This window comes from Panthera leo, chromosome E3 (genome assembly GCF_018350215.1).
Source record: "Panthera leo isolate Ple1 chromosome E3, P.leo_Ple1_pat1.1, whole genome shotgun sequence".
NCBI lineage: Eukaryota > Metazoa > Chordata > Mammalia > Carnivora > Felidae > Panthera > Panthera leo.
In genome coordinates this window covers 24,459,212-24,474,806 of record NC_056694.1, presented here as the reverse complement: position 1 = coordinate 24,474,806, position 15,595 = coordinate 24,459,212, and the positions used below count along the sequence as shown (strand labels likewise).

The 15,595-nt window shown below is 39.0% G+C and overlaps 1 protein-coding gene across 2 annotated transcripts; it reads left to right on the top strand.

Moving 5' to 3' along the window:
* The first annotated feature begins 491 nt into the window (after positions 1-491).
* Positions 492-14,787, top strand: ANKS4B (ankyrin repeat and sterile alpha motif domain containing 4B). Of its 2 annotated transcripts, XM_042921127.1 has the most exons (3): positions 492-691; positions 3,978-4,347; positions 12,645-14,787. In XM_042921127.1, the coding sequence occupies exons 2-3, from the start codon at positions 4,184-4,186 to the stop codon at positions 13,732-13,734; spliced, it is 1,254 nt and encodes a 417-aa protein (XP_042777061.1). In that variant the 5' UTR covers positions 492-691; positions 3,978-4,183; the 3' UTR covers positions 13,735-14,787. The 2 variants fall into 2 exon arrangements, with proteins under 2 accessions (XP_042777061.1, XP_042777059.1); XM_042921125.1 differs by lacking the exon at positions 492-691 and having other exon boundaries at positions 3,671-4,347.
* The last annotated feature ends 808 nt before the right edge of the window (positions 14,788-15,595 follow it).

Below are 15,595 nucleotides of genomic sequence, written 5' to 3'. Positions count from 1 at the left end.
ACACTATAATTAATTGATCTTTGAGAAGCCCTCTGTCAGATTATATATGATTTTCTATTTTAGAATATATTAATGAATGTAATTGTGTCTAAGTTAAAGTAGCTCATGAAAAAATTAGTTGTTCTCAAAGTATCCATAATCACACTTAAATATTTCACTCTCTGCAGTCTTAAAAAAATTCTTTTTCCGTCCTTACAAATAAATAATAGTGTCCTCCAGGTTGCTTCTACAGCTTCTACTGGTTCTCATAGAAACCAGAAAAAGGAACAAACATTGACTCTTGGAGCTAATTATCGTGAGAAACTTGCAGATGAAAGCTTTCTCAAAGTTGACAGATAATTTATCTTGGAATAAAGGCTTAGACAAAAAGAGATAAGACGAATAAAGAGTTATAGACTTTGAAAATAGATCTTCCTCACCTCAATTCCATGGACTATTATCCAAACATATTAAAGGTTTTGTAACAATATGGGAAATAGTTATGGTGGATTAAAGAGAGGAAAAGACAATGCAAAAATGTATGTATTTGATGATAAAAACTATGTAAAATATATACTTCAAGAGAATATCTATACAGTTTATCAGTTGTATCGGGTGAGGGGTTCTAATTTTATTGCTGTGTCTTCACAGGACATGGTTTGCATGAAATCTATCATTTGATACTTATTGAGGCCTGCACTGGTTTTATTAGGTGGGCAATTTTTTTTTCCATATATGAAGTTTATTGTCAAATTGGTTTCCATACAACACCCAGTGCTCATCCCAAAATGTGCCCTCCTCAATACCCATCACCCACCCTCCCCTCCCTCCCATCCCTCCATCAACCCTCAGTTTGTTCTCACTTTTTAAGAGTCTCTTATGCTTTGGCTCAAAGAGAGCTTTGGCTCTCTTCCACTCTAATCTCTCTCTTTTTTTTTTCCTTCCCCTCCCCCATGGGTTTCTGTTAAGTTTCTCAGGATCCACATAAGAGTGAAACCATATGGTATCTGTCTTTCTCTGTATGGCTTATTTCACTTAGCATCACACTCTCCAGTTCCATCCATGTTGCTACAAAGGGCCATATTTCATTCTTTCTCATTGCCACGTAGTACTCCATTGTGTATATAAACCACAATTTCTTTATCCATTCATCAGTTGATGGACATTTAGGCTCTTTCCACAATTTGGCTATTGTTGAGAGTGCTGCTATAAACATTGGGTTACAAGTGCCCCTATGCATCAGTAGTCCTGTATCCCTTGGGTAAATTCCTAGCAGTGCTATTGCTGGGTCATTAGGTAGGTCTATTTTTAATTTTTTGAGGAACCTCTGCACTGTTTTCCAGAGTGGCTGCACCAATTTGCATTCTAGGTGGGCAATTTTTATAAATATTTCTGTGTACTTGAAAAGAACATGCTTTTTCTATTGAGTATAGAGTTATACATAGGATTGTTAAGTCAAGCTTTTAATTGTGTTCAAATATTTTATATTTTTACTAATCTTTAACCTAATGTGTGTGTGTGTGTGTGTGTGTGTGTGTGTGTGTGTGTATGATATACAGAGGGTGAATTAACATTATCATTATATATATAATATTAAGAGAGTTAATTAAAATCTCCTACTGTGATTGTGGATTTGCTCTTTCTGTTCCAGTTCTATTGTTTTTTGTTTTCTCTATTTGGGGGCTATGTTATTAGGTACACACAAGCTTAGGACTATTATATTTTGTTGATGAATTGTTCCTTTCATCATCTCTCTTTATCCCTAGTAATTTTTTGGCTTAAACTATATTTTGTCTGATATAAATATAGATATACCATTTTTTGTCAGTATTTTCTTGATAAAACTTTTCCATTTTTTGCTTTCAATCTTTCTGCAATTTTATATTTTAGCTGTGTCTGTTGTGAATAAGATATAGCTGGGTCTTCCAACTGGTGAATTTTGTCCATTTAAACCTATTTGTTTTACAGAGATATTTGGACCATGTTTTTGGTCTTACATTGTGTTCTTTATTTGCACTAATTTTTCCATGTTTTCCTCCTTTCCTTAAGGTGGAAGTAAGTTATTGATTTGAGATATTTCTCTTTTTTTAATACAGGCATTAAAAACTGCTAATTTCTCCCCCAAGCTCTGTTTTATTTATTTTTTACATTTTTTATTTTTATTTTATTTATTCTCAAGTTAACATACAGTGTAGTCTTGGAGTAAAATCCAGTGATTCATCACTTACATATAACACCCAGGGCTCATCCCAACCAGTCCTATCCTTAATGCCCATCACCCATTTTCCCCACCCCTGACCCCCATCAACTCTCAGATTATTCTCTTTATTTAAGAGTCTCTTATGGTTTGCCTTACTCTCTGTTTTTATCTTATTTTTCCTTCCTTTCCCCTATGATCATCTGTTAGGTTTCTCAAATTCCACATATGAGTGAAATCATGTGATATCTGTTTTTCTTTGACTGACTTATTTCACTTAGCATAATACCCTCCAGTTCCATCCACACTGTTGCAAATGGCAAGATATCATTCTTTTTCATTGCTTAGTAGTATTCCACTGTGTGTGTGTGTGTGTGTGTGTGTGTGTATATATATATATATATATATATATAACATCTTTTTTTTTTAATGTTTATTATTTTTGAGAGAGAGACAGAGTGTGAGTAGGTGAGGAGCAGAGAGAGAGGGAGGGGACACAAAATCCAAAGCAGGCTCCAGGCTCTAAGCTGTCAGCTCAGAGCCTGACATGGGGCTCGAACTCATGGACGGTGAGATCATGACCTGAGCCGAAGTCAGACACTTAACCAACTGAGCCACCCAGGCACCTCATAGATACCACATCTTCTTAATCCATTCATCAGTTGATGGACATTTGGGCCAAGCTCTGTTTTAAAATTCTGAGATGTTGTGTCTTCATTTTCATTCAGTTCAAAATAGATATGATAAAGGATTTTTGTTCAATATATATAAAGAACTCTTATAACTCAATAATAAGATAATAACCCAGTGAGAAAAATGGGCAAACAATTTAATAAAGATAAGATGTAAGAATGGCTAATAAGCACATGAAAACGTGCTCAACATCATTAATCATTAGGAAATGAAAATTAGAACCATAATGATACCACTTCACATCCGCTAAGGATGGCTATAAGCAAAAAGGCAACAAAGGCTGTAAAGATATGGAGAAATTATCACCAATCGTTGCTGGTAGAAATGTATAACAGTACAGTGACTTTGGAAAAACACTGGCAATTTCTGAAAAAGTTAAATATAAATCATCATGTAACCCAGCCATTCCACTCTTTGCTATAAACCCAAGAGACATAAAGATATATGTCCACACAGACTTGCGTGTGAATGTTCTTAGAAGCATTATTCATAAAAACAAAAAAGAGAAACAATCTAAATGTCCATCAGCTATTGGATGAATCATGAACAATTGGTATATTTCTATAGTAGAATATTATTCAGCAATACAAAGGAAGTACTGTTATATACTGAAAAATGAATGTACCTCAGAAAATTATGTGAAGCTAAAAAAAACCCCTAAACACAAAGACTGTATATTTTATGATTCCATTTATATTAAATGCCCTTAAAAAGCAAATCTATAGAGACAGAAAGCAGATTAGTAGTTTCCTGGGATTGGGAGGGGAAATGGGGATTAACTACAAATGAGTATGAGGGATATTTTGAGGGTGATAGATATGTTCTAAAATTGGATTGTGGTGATGCTTGAACCACTGTGTAAATTTACTATCATTGAATTACACACTTAAAAGGGGTGAATTTCATAGTGTATAAATTATACCTCAATAAAATAGTTTCTAAAATAGACCTCCCCAGTGAACTAGACTAGTTCTGAATTGTTTGGAAATTATTTTATACATTCTGTGCCTAGATGACCAATACTACATTCAAGACATGCTAATGGACAGAAAAAATTAAATGTGGCTTAAAACACTCAAGACAAACCCCGCATTCCTTACTATTCCAGGTCATGGCCATGCCAGAAAGGAAAGGTCCAAGTTCAGTGCTGTGAACCTTTCTGGCTGCCTTCCATGGAGGAGGCTGGAATGACCTTTGTCCTGAGGCGACACTCTTCCTTGTTACTGATTAACCAGCTTTGCAGGAAGGCTACTTCACCAACAACCTGATCTGCCTGGAGAGCAATATCTGGCTGGGCTTAGGTGGGCAGGAAAAATGTCCACTCGCTACCACCAAGCTGCTAGTGATAGCTACTTAGAACTTTTGAAAGAGGCTACCAAGAGAGATCTGAATCTTTCTGATGAAGATGGCATGACTCCCACACTCCTGGCAGCTTACCATGGGAATTTGGAAGCCCTAGAAATAATCTGCAGCAGAGGGTAAGTTCAACCTGATGGTTTCTACTAGAAACAGTGTTTATGGTAGGAGTTTACAGACAGCAGCAAGAGACAGGGAAGTCAGTGAAAATACTTTGTTCTTTATGGATTGTCTAAATAATTGTCTTTTTAGAGAAAAAGAGAAAACTGCCTAGAGATGCTCTTTTCACATTAAGAACTGGTACCATGGGGATGGCTCATCCCTTATGAGCCACACATAGAAAGATCCTGAACTCTAAGGCTTTGTTATCTGCTCGGGGCAGGGGGATGGGGGGGGAGGATATTTTAATTTTGTGTCTTTAAAAATCTTTTACATAAGGGCACCTAAGTGGCTCAGTCAGTTAAGCATCTGACTCTTGATGTCAGGTCAGGTCTTGATCTCAGGGTCATGAATTCAAGCCCCACATTGGGCTCCATGCTAGGTCTGAAGCCTACTTTAAAACAAACAAACAAACAAACTTTTCCATGAAATTTAAATGGTTGGCTCTTAAAAAGAAATCACTGTTTTACTTGACTTTAAGCTGTTAACTTTGATTGGAACAAATGATGCGTTGTTTTTGTTTTTTTTATCTATTCCATTAAAATCCACAGCCTTTTATTAATACACAACCCTAATGCAAGCCATGATTCTTAGATGAAATAGTTGGCTTTATAAGGGACCTTCAGCCTATCTTATCTCTCTAGCTGTCAGATATATACACATGCATACACACTTCCCCCAAATTCTAATGCAGGAATTACCTATCTCTTTTCTTCTGCATGTTACCAGAAGGGCTAGGCAGTGTTGGCAGCTATAACCCGATGGCAGTAAAGAAAGGAAAAAAGAAAAAATTAATAAAGGAGCTAAGTGAATCAATTTCAATTCAGTAAATATTTACTTTTACATATTTGCAATGTACCAGCCATTTTATTGGCCACTGGGGATGCTCTGGTCAACAAGAGAGACCCATTTCCTCTCCTCATGGTGATCAGATTTGAGAGAGGAAGACAGAAATTAAATAAGTTAAGTCATAGATGATATTGGTTATAAAGGGGGGAAAGAAAGGGCACTACATAAATAACACAGGCATCTATCCCAAACCATAGAGTGAGGATAGGCTTTCTGGATCATTGAAGCTGTAACTTAAAAGGTGAGAAGAAGCTGGCCAGAAGATGGAAGGAAGAATGTTTCCCCCCAAGTGAGAGCACTTTGCATTCTAGGCACTGAAGTTGAGTATGGCTGGATGCAGCTTTAATGGGGAGAGGCCAAGTTATAAGAAACGACCAGATCACAAGAGCCTTGTAAACTCTGGGAGTTGAACTTTATCCTAACGGCATGGGAAGTCATTGTCAGGTTTAAGCAGGGTAGCCACCTGGTAGATTTGTGTTTACAAAACTTGTTCAGGCAACTGTGTAGCAGTCACAGAAGATGTTCAAGGGCTATTTTAATGGTTGAGATGAGAGATGAACTGGACTAGGGCAGTGGCAATGGCAATGGAGAGACAGGGATGGATTGGAGTGGCAGTTTGGGTGTAGGATCAATTACAGTTGACTGGATGTTTTGGTGAGTAGAGGAAGAGGAAGGTAAGACCCCATATTCCACCATTGTGTTAAGTTGCCATGGAGTACATAGGCTGAAAAAAATATCTTGTACAGGTTTTCTTAGGCTCCCATATTGACCACAGCCAATTTTCAGGAACTGTGAGAGATCAATTGCCAGTTATACTTAAGGGAGTTAAAAAGGGAAATAAATTAAAAATTGAATTTAGAAGTTAATCAGTCATTGATCACTGACAGCGGATCATGTGGTAATTATTAATACCCAAACTCTGGCTTTGTTAAAAATTGTGTTCCTTTCTTTTCAAAATTTAAAGATGAAAAGCAATAATTACATATGTTCTCCTACACTTGGAAGATGGCTCCAATTATACAAAATTTCATTTTGCCTTCAAAGTGTATGTGAATTTTTTTTGTTTTGTTTCACTTGCTAACCTAAGTTATCTTCCTCCCTGATTCTTCAAGGATACTTATTGCAAAATTTTACATCATATTACAAAGATAAATTTAATAAAGAAAAATCAAACCGATTTTCACAGTCATTAACATTTGGGCTTATATCTTTCCAGACTTTTTCCTTTGAGAACATGTACATACACATACATTTTTCCCCCTGAAAAAAGGCAGTCATATTATACAAACTGTTCTGACACCTGCTTCTAATTATTTAACAATAGATTATGGATCATTTTTGCTTTCAGTTTTTTATTTGCTCTTTGAAGTAGAAATCTATACCACTGGTTTTTTGTTTTGTTTTGTTTTGTTTTGTTAATTAGAGAGAGAGAGAGAGAGAATTTGCCTGAATTTAGCCCAGGCAAACACTATAGCATCAATATTGGATTCAGCTAATCAAATGAGGGGAACCAGTTTGTGAACACCTGGGCAGATATGTGTAATGGTTCTATCAAGAAGTATGAAAGACACCAAGGACTAAAAGACAGAGATTGGATTTAGAAGAGTGAGGAGAGGGGCAGATGGAGAGGGAGAGAAAGAGACAGACAGAGAGAGAGAGAGAATATCTAAAGCAGGCTCAGCACAGAGCCTGATGTGGGGCTTGATCCCATGATCCTGGGATCATGAACTGAGCTGAAATCAAGAGTTGGACAGTCAGCTAACTGTGCCACCCAGGCATCCCATGCCACTGTTTTTTAAAATTTTTTTTTAATGTTTTTATTTATTTTTGAGACAGAGAGAGACAGAGCATGAGCAGGGGAGGGGCAGAGGGGGGGGGGGAGACACAGAATCTGAAGCAGGGTCCAGGCTCTGAGCCATCAGCACAGAGCCCAACATGCAGCTCGAACACACGGAGTGTGAGATCATGACCTGAACCGAAGTCGGACCCTCAACCGACTGAGCCACCCAGGCGCCCCAGCATGTCACTGGTTTTTAATGACTATATGGTATTCTGTTTTTACGGTTTCATCATAATTTATTTAATCAGTTGCTTGTTCATAACACTTAAACTTGAATCCAGTCTTTCAACTGTTATTAACAAGTTAGGATGAACACCCTTGCTTACTCATCTTTACACAAGGGTCTAATATTTCCTTAGGATAAATTCTTAAAGGCAGAGTTATTGATTCAAGAGGATACTATGTTTTAAAAGCTTTTGGCACATAATGTGCCAGGAAATTTGAACTACTTTATGATTCCTCCAGCATTGTTCATTTTCCCATACTCCTGCCAAAACTGAGTATTACTGTTCTTTTTAATCCTTGCCTATCTGATGGGCAAGAAAATGGTAGTACATTGTTTTCATTTATATTTCTTTGATTATTAGTAAGTCCAAATATTCCTTCTTATGTAGAAAAACATTTTTGAAATACTGATTTTTTTTTCTGAGAACAGCTTCACAAAAAACAAATTAACTTCAAAAGAGAAAAAATGATGTGGACCAGATGCTCAGAGTAAGTTAATATAAGCAAGTTGCCCATTTAGTGACTATAATACCAATCCAGTTTTAAAAATTACTGCCCAAATGCACTGACCTACAAAAAAGCAAGAGCAAAATGGGGATTATTTTAAAATCTCTTCAGTGAGTTTCTCTTTTGGAAAAAAGAAATAGGAAAAGAAACCAACCCAAGACTGAATTTAGCCTAGGCAAACACTATAGCATCAATATTGGATTCAGATAATCAAACGAGGGGGACCAGTTTGTGAATATCTGGGCAGGTATGTGTAATGATTCTATCAAGAAGTATGAAAGACACCAAAGACTGAAAGACAAAGATTGAATTTAGAAGTACTCCATGAGGGTCGCCTGGGTGGCTCAGTCAGTTGGGCGTCTGGCGTCGGCTCAGGTCATGATCTCACAGTTCACGAGTTCGAGCCCTGTGTCAGGCTCTGTGCTGATGGCACAGAGCCTGGAGCCTGCTTTGGATTCTGTGTCTCCCTCTCTCTCTGCCCCTGTCCTGCTCATGCTCTGTCTCTCTCTCTCAGAAATAAATAAACATTAAAAAAATATAAGGTCTCCATGAAATTTGTCATTAGGAAATATTTTAAGTTATACACAAATTTGGAAAGTTGCTTTATTTAAAACATTTTTTTAAAGTTTTTATTTATTTTTGAGAGACAGAGCATGAAGAGGAGAGGAAGACACAGAATCTGAAGCAGGCTCCAGCTCCAAGCTGTCAGCACAGAGCCTGTCACGAGTCTTCAACTCACAAATTGCGAGATCATGACCTGAGCTGAAGTTGGTTGCTTAACCAACTGAGCCACCCTGGTGCCCCAGAAAGTTGCCTTTAAATTTTTTTTAACGTTTATTTTATTTTATTTTTGAGAAAGAGAGAGAGACGGAGAGGGAGCTGGGGGAAGGGCAGAAAAAGAGGGAGACACAGAATTTAAAGTAGACTCCAGGCTCTGAGCTGTAGCACAGAACCTGATGCGGGGCTTGAACTCAAGAACTGTGGGATCATGGCCTGAGCCGAAATTAAGAGTCAGATGCTTTAAAAAAAAATTTTTTTTTAATATTTATTTATTTGAGAGAGACAGAGTGTGAACAGGTGGGGGGCAGAGAGAGGGAGACACAGAATCTGAAGCAGGCTCCAAGCTCCAAGCTGTCAGCACAGAGCCCTACTTGGGGCTCGAACTCACAAACTGTGAGATCATGAAGAGTCAGATGCTTAACCAACTCAGCCACCCAGGCACCCAAGAAAGTTGCTTTTAAATAGAATTTTTATAAGTGGAAATAACTTAAATACACTCGGGAAACTTTTAAATCATCTTACTGACAGTTTCATCTATAAATTTGGAATTTTGCATTTGAAATTTTCTTAGAACAAGACATATCTTTGGGGTCATCTCAAGGTTTTCTTGATGTTCTTCCTTCCATCTTGAAAGGATCATTTAAGTTCCTTTAAGTTCCAAAGCATGTAGATTTAACCTAAACTCCTTAAGACCCTGAACATCCCCACCATAGCTCACTCCTCTCAATAATTTCTTTTTTAACTTATACAACCCAATAGTTTCAAACAAATTTAACCAGTATGTTTTTGTTTATGTTTATAGTACCATCTTGGATGTTTTTACAATCCCTCTTTGATGTCTAGAGTACTTGAGGAGTCTTTTGAATATGGTGCTTGGTTAAAATAAATAAAATGTAAAACTACATCTTTGGGGGTGAGGCACTGTGCCCCCCTAAGATACACAACTGCACTAAGACTGAAAGAGGTTTTCTTTGATCTAAAACAATTAAATCAGGCATACTGAGCAGACCTCTTGGAAGTAGCAGCCCGACAGAATGGTCTTATTTAATATTTGCTTTCCTTAGATTAAATTTCATTTTCTTACTTTCCTCTTTGCACTGATTTCCCTTGCCCCATCTCCATGCACTCTGGTCAACCGAAATATACTCCTGGTTCCTCAGATATGCCATGTTTAACATCACCCATATGTGCATCTGTTCATGCTGTTCTCTGCTCAGAAGGAGGTTACCAACTGCCAGAGTATGGGCTGGATCCAGTCCAAAACTCTGTTTTATTTGGATTTCACTGTATTTTTCTTTTAAATTGGAGCCAACGTTTGAAATTCAAAAAATTCCACATGAAATCCTGGATGTCTGGCTTTATGTGGAAAATGGAAGCCCTGGCCAAATTGTGGCTGCTTTTATTCAAGGTGGCAGTCAGCTGCTGCTGAGTGACAGCTATCCTTTCTCATTGAAGTTCACACTCAGCTATGACTTTGTTGAAAGAACAAGCTTGGCTCCATTCAGCTGCTTAAATTACCTGCTTGGTTTCTTTAAGTTGAGTCTGAGACTTCTGCTAAGAGATGTGATACAAAGGACAAAAAGACACAGGCTTGGCCCTCTCAGGCATATTATCTCATTAGGGAGATGGGGCATAAATATTGGGCAAATTAAGTACAACTGTAAGTGTTTAAAATGTCGCAAGAGCTAGGGCGCCTGGGTGGCTCAGTCAGTTAAGCGTCCGACTCTTGATTTTGGCTCAGGTCATGAGCTCGTGGTCACGAGATGAAGCCTCATGTCGGGCTCCACTCTGAATGCAAAGCCCGTTTAGGATTCTCTCTCTCCCTCTGTCCCTCCCCTGTGCTCTCTCTCTCAAAATAAATAAACATTTAACAAAAGTCACAAGAGCTATTATAATGCTGTGGGAAAAATAAATATATGAAATTAGGGATTATGAGTTTAGGGAAAAGGGAAATGATAATAGGTAATGTTTATTGAGTATTCACTATGGACCAAGCACTTTTCTAAGGCTTTATGTTAACTTATTCACATAGCAACTCCATGAAAATTATTCTCACACTCATTCAGATGAGGACACTGAGTCCTCAGTGAGTTAAGCTTGAGGCCTCATAGCTGGTAAAGTAGAAAAACTTGAGGTCTGTTAACGTAAGACTGTATTGTGCTGGAGACTGTTAGGCCTGGAGGCAAGCCTGATCCAAAGTATGCTGCTTGTGTAACAGGCTTAAATCAGTTAACCATTCTGAACCTTATTTTACCCCTCTGATAATTATCCTGGTCTTTCTTTAAGAAGGAGATGGTGATGGTGGGTGGTGGTGATGGTGTTGAAAGTATAAACCTTCACAACTGAAAAGCCTGAGGAGACCAAGGGTTTCCATGGAGGAGTTACAAATCCGATTCATCAAATTACTGGACATTGGTTAGGCTCCGTTAACTAGCGTAGCTCTTCTCAATCTGCAGGGAACTTACATATCACCTTGGGATCTTGTTAAACTTCGGATTCTGATTCAGGAATTCTGGGCTGGAGTCCAAGATTCCGCATCTCCAGCAAACTAGCAGCTGCAACTGCAGCTGCTACTACTGATCCAGGGACCAAACTTTGAGTAGCAAGCAACAGAGGAAGGGTCACAGGGCATTGATGTGGCATTTGCAAGTGAATGGATTGTCTCTCCTGTTTCCACATCCTACTCACCAAGAATATCAAGAGGCCTTCTCGGAACCTGTCTCCTGTCCTTCCATGGGTCCAGACGGGGGAAAGTTTAGAGGGATCCTGGTTTGGGGGTGTAGTCTAGGGTGAGGGAAGAATCCCTTTTAGTACCTGTATTATCAGAGTCCTCATCAATGGCTTGGGCTTGGGGCCAGAGCCATATTAAACAACATGACTGCCAGTAACTCACAATCTCATAGGGGGAGTGGGGTTGTGCCCTGGGGCAAGATTCCAGTAGGCATTAATTCATCCCACAAATCTTTACTGAGCACCTACCGCATGACTGTTTCTATGCTGGCATGGGGTCTCTGGCCTTAATCCCATCTAATAGTACCCCCAATTACACCATAAACCGTTGCAGAACTGATCGCATATATGACACTGTAATTACATGGAAGTAAGTTGGGGAATCAATGGGTATGTTCTACCCTTTGTATGAATAATGGTTATAGTAGATACTGTTTGGTACCTACACAATATCCATTCTCCTCTTCTTTCTTGCTGGTGGGAACCCAGTTCTGTTCAGTTCTTTATTTTCCTACATGTGATTCCAGTGGGGTAACACTGTTAGAGTGGGAATGAGCTCTTACCAGCTCATGAGAGATCATTGCTAAATTTTCAGGAAGTTTCAGTCTGTTAAACAGAGTCATTATTAAAAATAAGGTTATTTAACCTATCAGTTAATAAATTATATTTTTAAATACTCAAAACTTATCACTTCCTAATTATTTAGTGCTTCCTAACTATCACTTCCTAACTATGTTCTTAAGATTTTGCACATCTGCAATATCTACATATATGGTGGGAATAATTTATAACAGTGTGTTACCGTACATCTCTTCCAAACTGTGTCCAGTAATATCACATTAGTAGCTTGAATTTTGCCATGATGGGTGTATGTACAACACAAAAATTGACACATGCCATAAATCAGAGCTTTGATCTTTTTCTTGGGTAAGCCAGTTGTTAAACATTTACAAGTATGCCACTGGGTAATCTTATCCCTAGCTTCAGGGGAAAATTTTAATTGGCTTAAGTTATAGTAGTTCTATTTCTCTTCCTATAGACATGTGACCCAATTGGGAACAATGAGACATGAAAGTGGCTTTTTTTGGGGGAGGGGGATGTTTCTTGGCAAGCTTTTCTTCTAAAAAGGAAACAAAGGGTAGAGATGGGCTCTCTCTGTTTCTGGCCATGTTGATTTCTCTATGTGTTTAGACTTTCACAAGTTATAACCAATGCCAAGGCAGGATTAACATGTATTTTGTTCATCTTGTTTTTATTTATTTATTTATTTATTTTGGACCTCATGTTCTAAGAAACAAAAATTATGTGTATTTTTGATATTTTTTCTAGAGGGGACCCTAATAGATGTGACATCTGGGGAAATACTCCCTTGCATTATGCAGCCTCCAATGGTCACACCCACTGTGTTTCATTCCTGGTCAACTTTGGTGCCAACATCTTTGCCCTGGACAACAACTTACAGTCCCCACTGGATGCTGCTGCTAGCAGAGAGCAGAATGAATGTGTTGCTCTCCTGGATAAGGCTGCCACTGCCCAGAACATCATGAGCCCCAAGAAAGTTACCAGGCTGAAGGAGCAGGCTCAGAAGAATGCCAGGAGGCAGATCAAAGAGTGCGAGAGGCTCCAAGAGAAGCACCAACATAAGATGGCTCGCACCTATAGCAAGGAAGAATCTGGGACTCTTTCTTCTTCCAAGGCTACTTTCTCCAGGTCATCCCTTTCAAATGCTTCTGCTTCTGGTACATTTGGGTCAGCAACTAAGGGCATTAAAGACACCTTCAAGATAAAGTTCAAGAAGAACAAAGATACAGAAGAGCTGGTAGGGAAGGAGAGCAGAAGTGGGCAGAGGAATGTGATGGAAGTGTTCAGAGAAGAGGAGGAAGACACATTCTCCCAGGACTTCAAAGAGAAGCTCCAGTTCTCAGCAAAGGAGGACAGAGGTGTGCAGCACGAGTCCATTCTTAACCGTCCAGGTCTAGGCAATATTGTTTTTAGAAGGAACAGAATATTAAGTCCCGAAGACCTCTCAGACAGCAAGAGGGTGTTGGGATTTCAGATGCACAGTGAATTGCTTCAGAGACAAGGAGCAGCAGAGGCTGAGGAAGCTGAGGCTAACAAAGAGGGAGTGGAAAACAACCATGAAGATGATCTGCCTTGGGATGAGGATGAAGTGGAGTGGGAGGAAGATGTGGTTGATGCTACTCCTCTGGAAGTGTTTTTGCAGTCCCACCACCTGGAAGAATTCCTTCCCATTTTCATGAGAGAGCAGATTGATCTAGAAGCTCTGTTACTTTGCTCTGATGAGGACCTTCAGAGTATACAAATGCAGCTTGGTCCCAGGAAGAAAGTTCTTAATGCTATAAATGGAAGGAAGCAGGTGCTACAACAGCCTGGGCAACTGATTGACACCAGCCTCTGATGGACTATTGGGTCCACAGGGTGAACCTGCAGCAATGGGGCAATGCTGTGACCCACTGGAAACCCTCCAGGCAACACCCTCTGTATGCCCAATGCCAGGCCACTGGGAATAGTTCCTAGGGTTTTGGAAATGCGCTCCTAAGAAAGAGGCCCATACTGTAGTCTGAGAAAGAGGCCCATACTGTAGTCTGAGAAATATTCTGTACCTGTCCAAAAAAACCACCAGTGACCAACTCAAAGAGATCTGGGAATACAAAAATGCAATTTTATCTCCAATTATCTTTTTGATATTTTTGAATATAGAAAGGGTTAAATGAATGACAGACAAGGGAAAATCTCTTTACTTTTCCAACTCTGAACTTAAAAATTATAATCTCTTGTCACGCAAGCGTGCTGCTTACTTTCTCATCCTTAGAGCCTGGGGATTCCAACTCCAGTTCTGTCCTGAGCTCTACGACTTTGTCTGTTGGAAGAGATTTGAGTTCTTCCATTGGCCTGAGGCTTCATGTCCAACTTAAATGTGTTTAACCCTTCAACAGATGTTTACATGTTTATAAGTAATGGAAATGGGTTTATAATATTCCTGCCTGGGAACAGAGGCAGAGCAGCATGTAGGGAGAGTGAAGAAAGAAATAGAATACCGGATACCTGATGTAATATGAATCGTATCTCCCTAAAATTTGTATGTTGAAGCTTTATGCCTCAACATAACTGTATTTGGAGATCAGACCATTAGAGAGGTGATTAAAGTTAAATGATGTCATAAGGGACACAGATGGATGGTGTCCTTATAAGAAGAGACACTCAGGGTTGCACACACACACACACACAGAAGAGGCCACGTGGGGACACAGCAAGAAAACAGTCATCTGCAAGCCAAAGACAGATGCTTCAGGCAAAACCAAACCTTCCAATACTTTGATCTTGCACTTCCAGTCTTCAGAGCTGTAAGAAAATAAATTTCTGTTGTTTAAACCACCCAGTCTGTGGTATTTTGTTATGGCAGTCTTAGCAGACCAAGACTAAGGAGTGGAGAGAAAATAAGGATACCGAGAAAAAGTCTGGACTGTTTCATGATTTTTCTCAAGGTAAGTGCCTTCTGAAACTTAAAACAAGGGGGGGAAATCTAGGTCATTTGTAAGGAAAAGTTGATTATAAAAGGAAATTTTACATTTTTATGTGCATGTACATATCTTTTTTTATGTGGTTAAAAAAATTGTTATTACTTTTTTTATTTTTGAGAGGCAGAGAGATAGAACATGAGAGGGGGAGGGGCAGAGAAAGAGGGAGACAGAATCCGAAGCAGGCTCCAGGCTTTGAGCCGTCAGCACAGAGCCCAATGCAGGGCTCAAACCCATGATCTGTGAGATCATGACCTGAGCCGAAGTCCGATGCTTAACCGACTGAGCCACCCAAGAGCCCCTATTATGTACATATCTTTTATTTACTCTTGTCTGTCAGCATGGCCACATGTCTGAATATGTGTAAGTTCTACGATATAAACTGGCAGCATTGCAGCTGACATTTTTGAATGGCCGTCCCAATTCAGATTGAAACCCTACTGAATAGCTAAGCTTCCTTGGACTTTTATAGCCAGACTTACATCAAGTGGAATTTACTATTGACTGTGTGTATAATACAGAAACAGCTGTTCATCTTCAGCATGGTTCCTCATGCACATCTGTTTGGGTTATTTCAAGAGGCACCCATGGAGACGATAAGCTTAAGGAGGATACAGATGTGTAAATCTGATGAACAATTGGCTCATTCTTCCTCAATGGATAGATTCAGAAAGATTGTCAGTCATGGAATAAATATGTTGCACTAGGGGATGATCATGTTTACAAGTACTGCATTTTGTT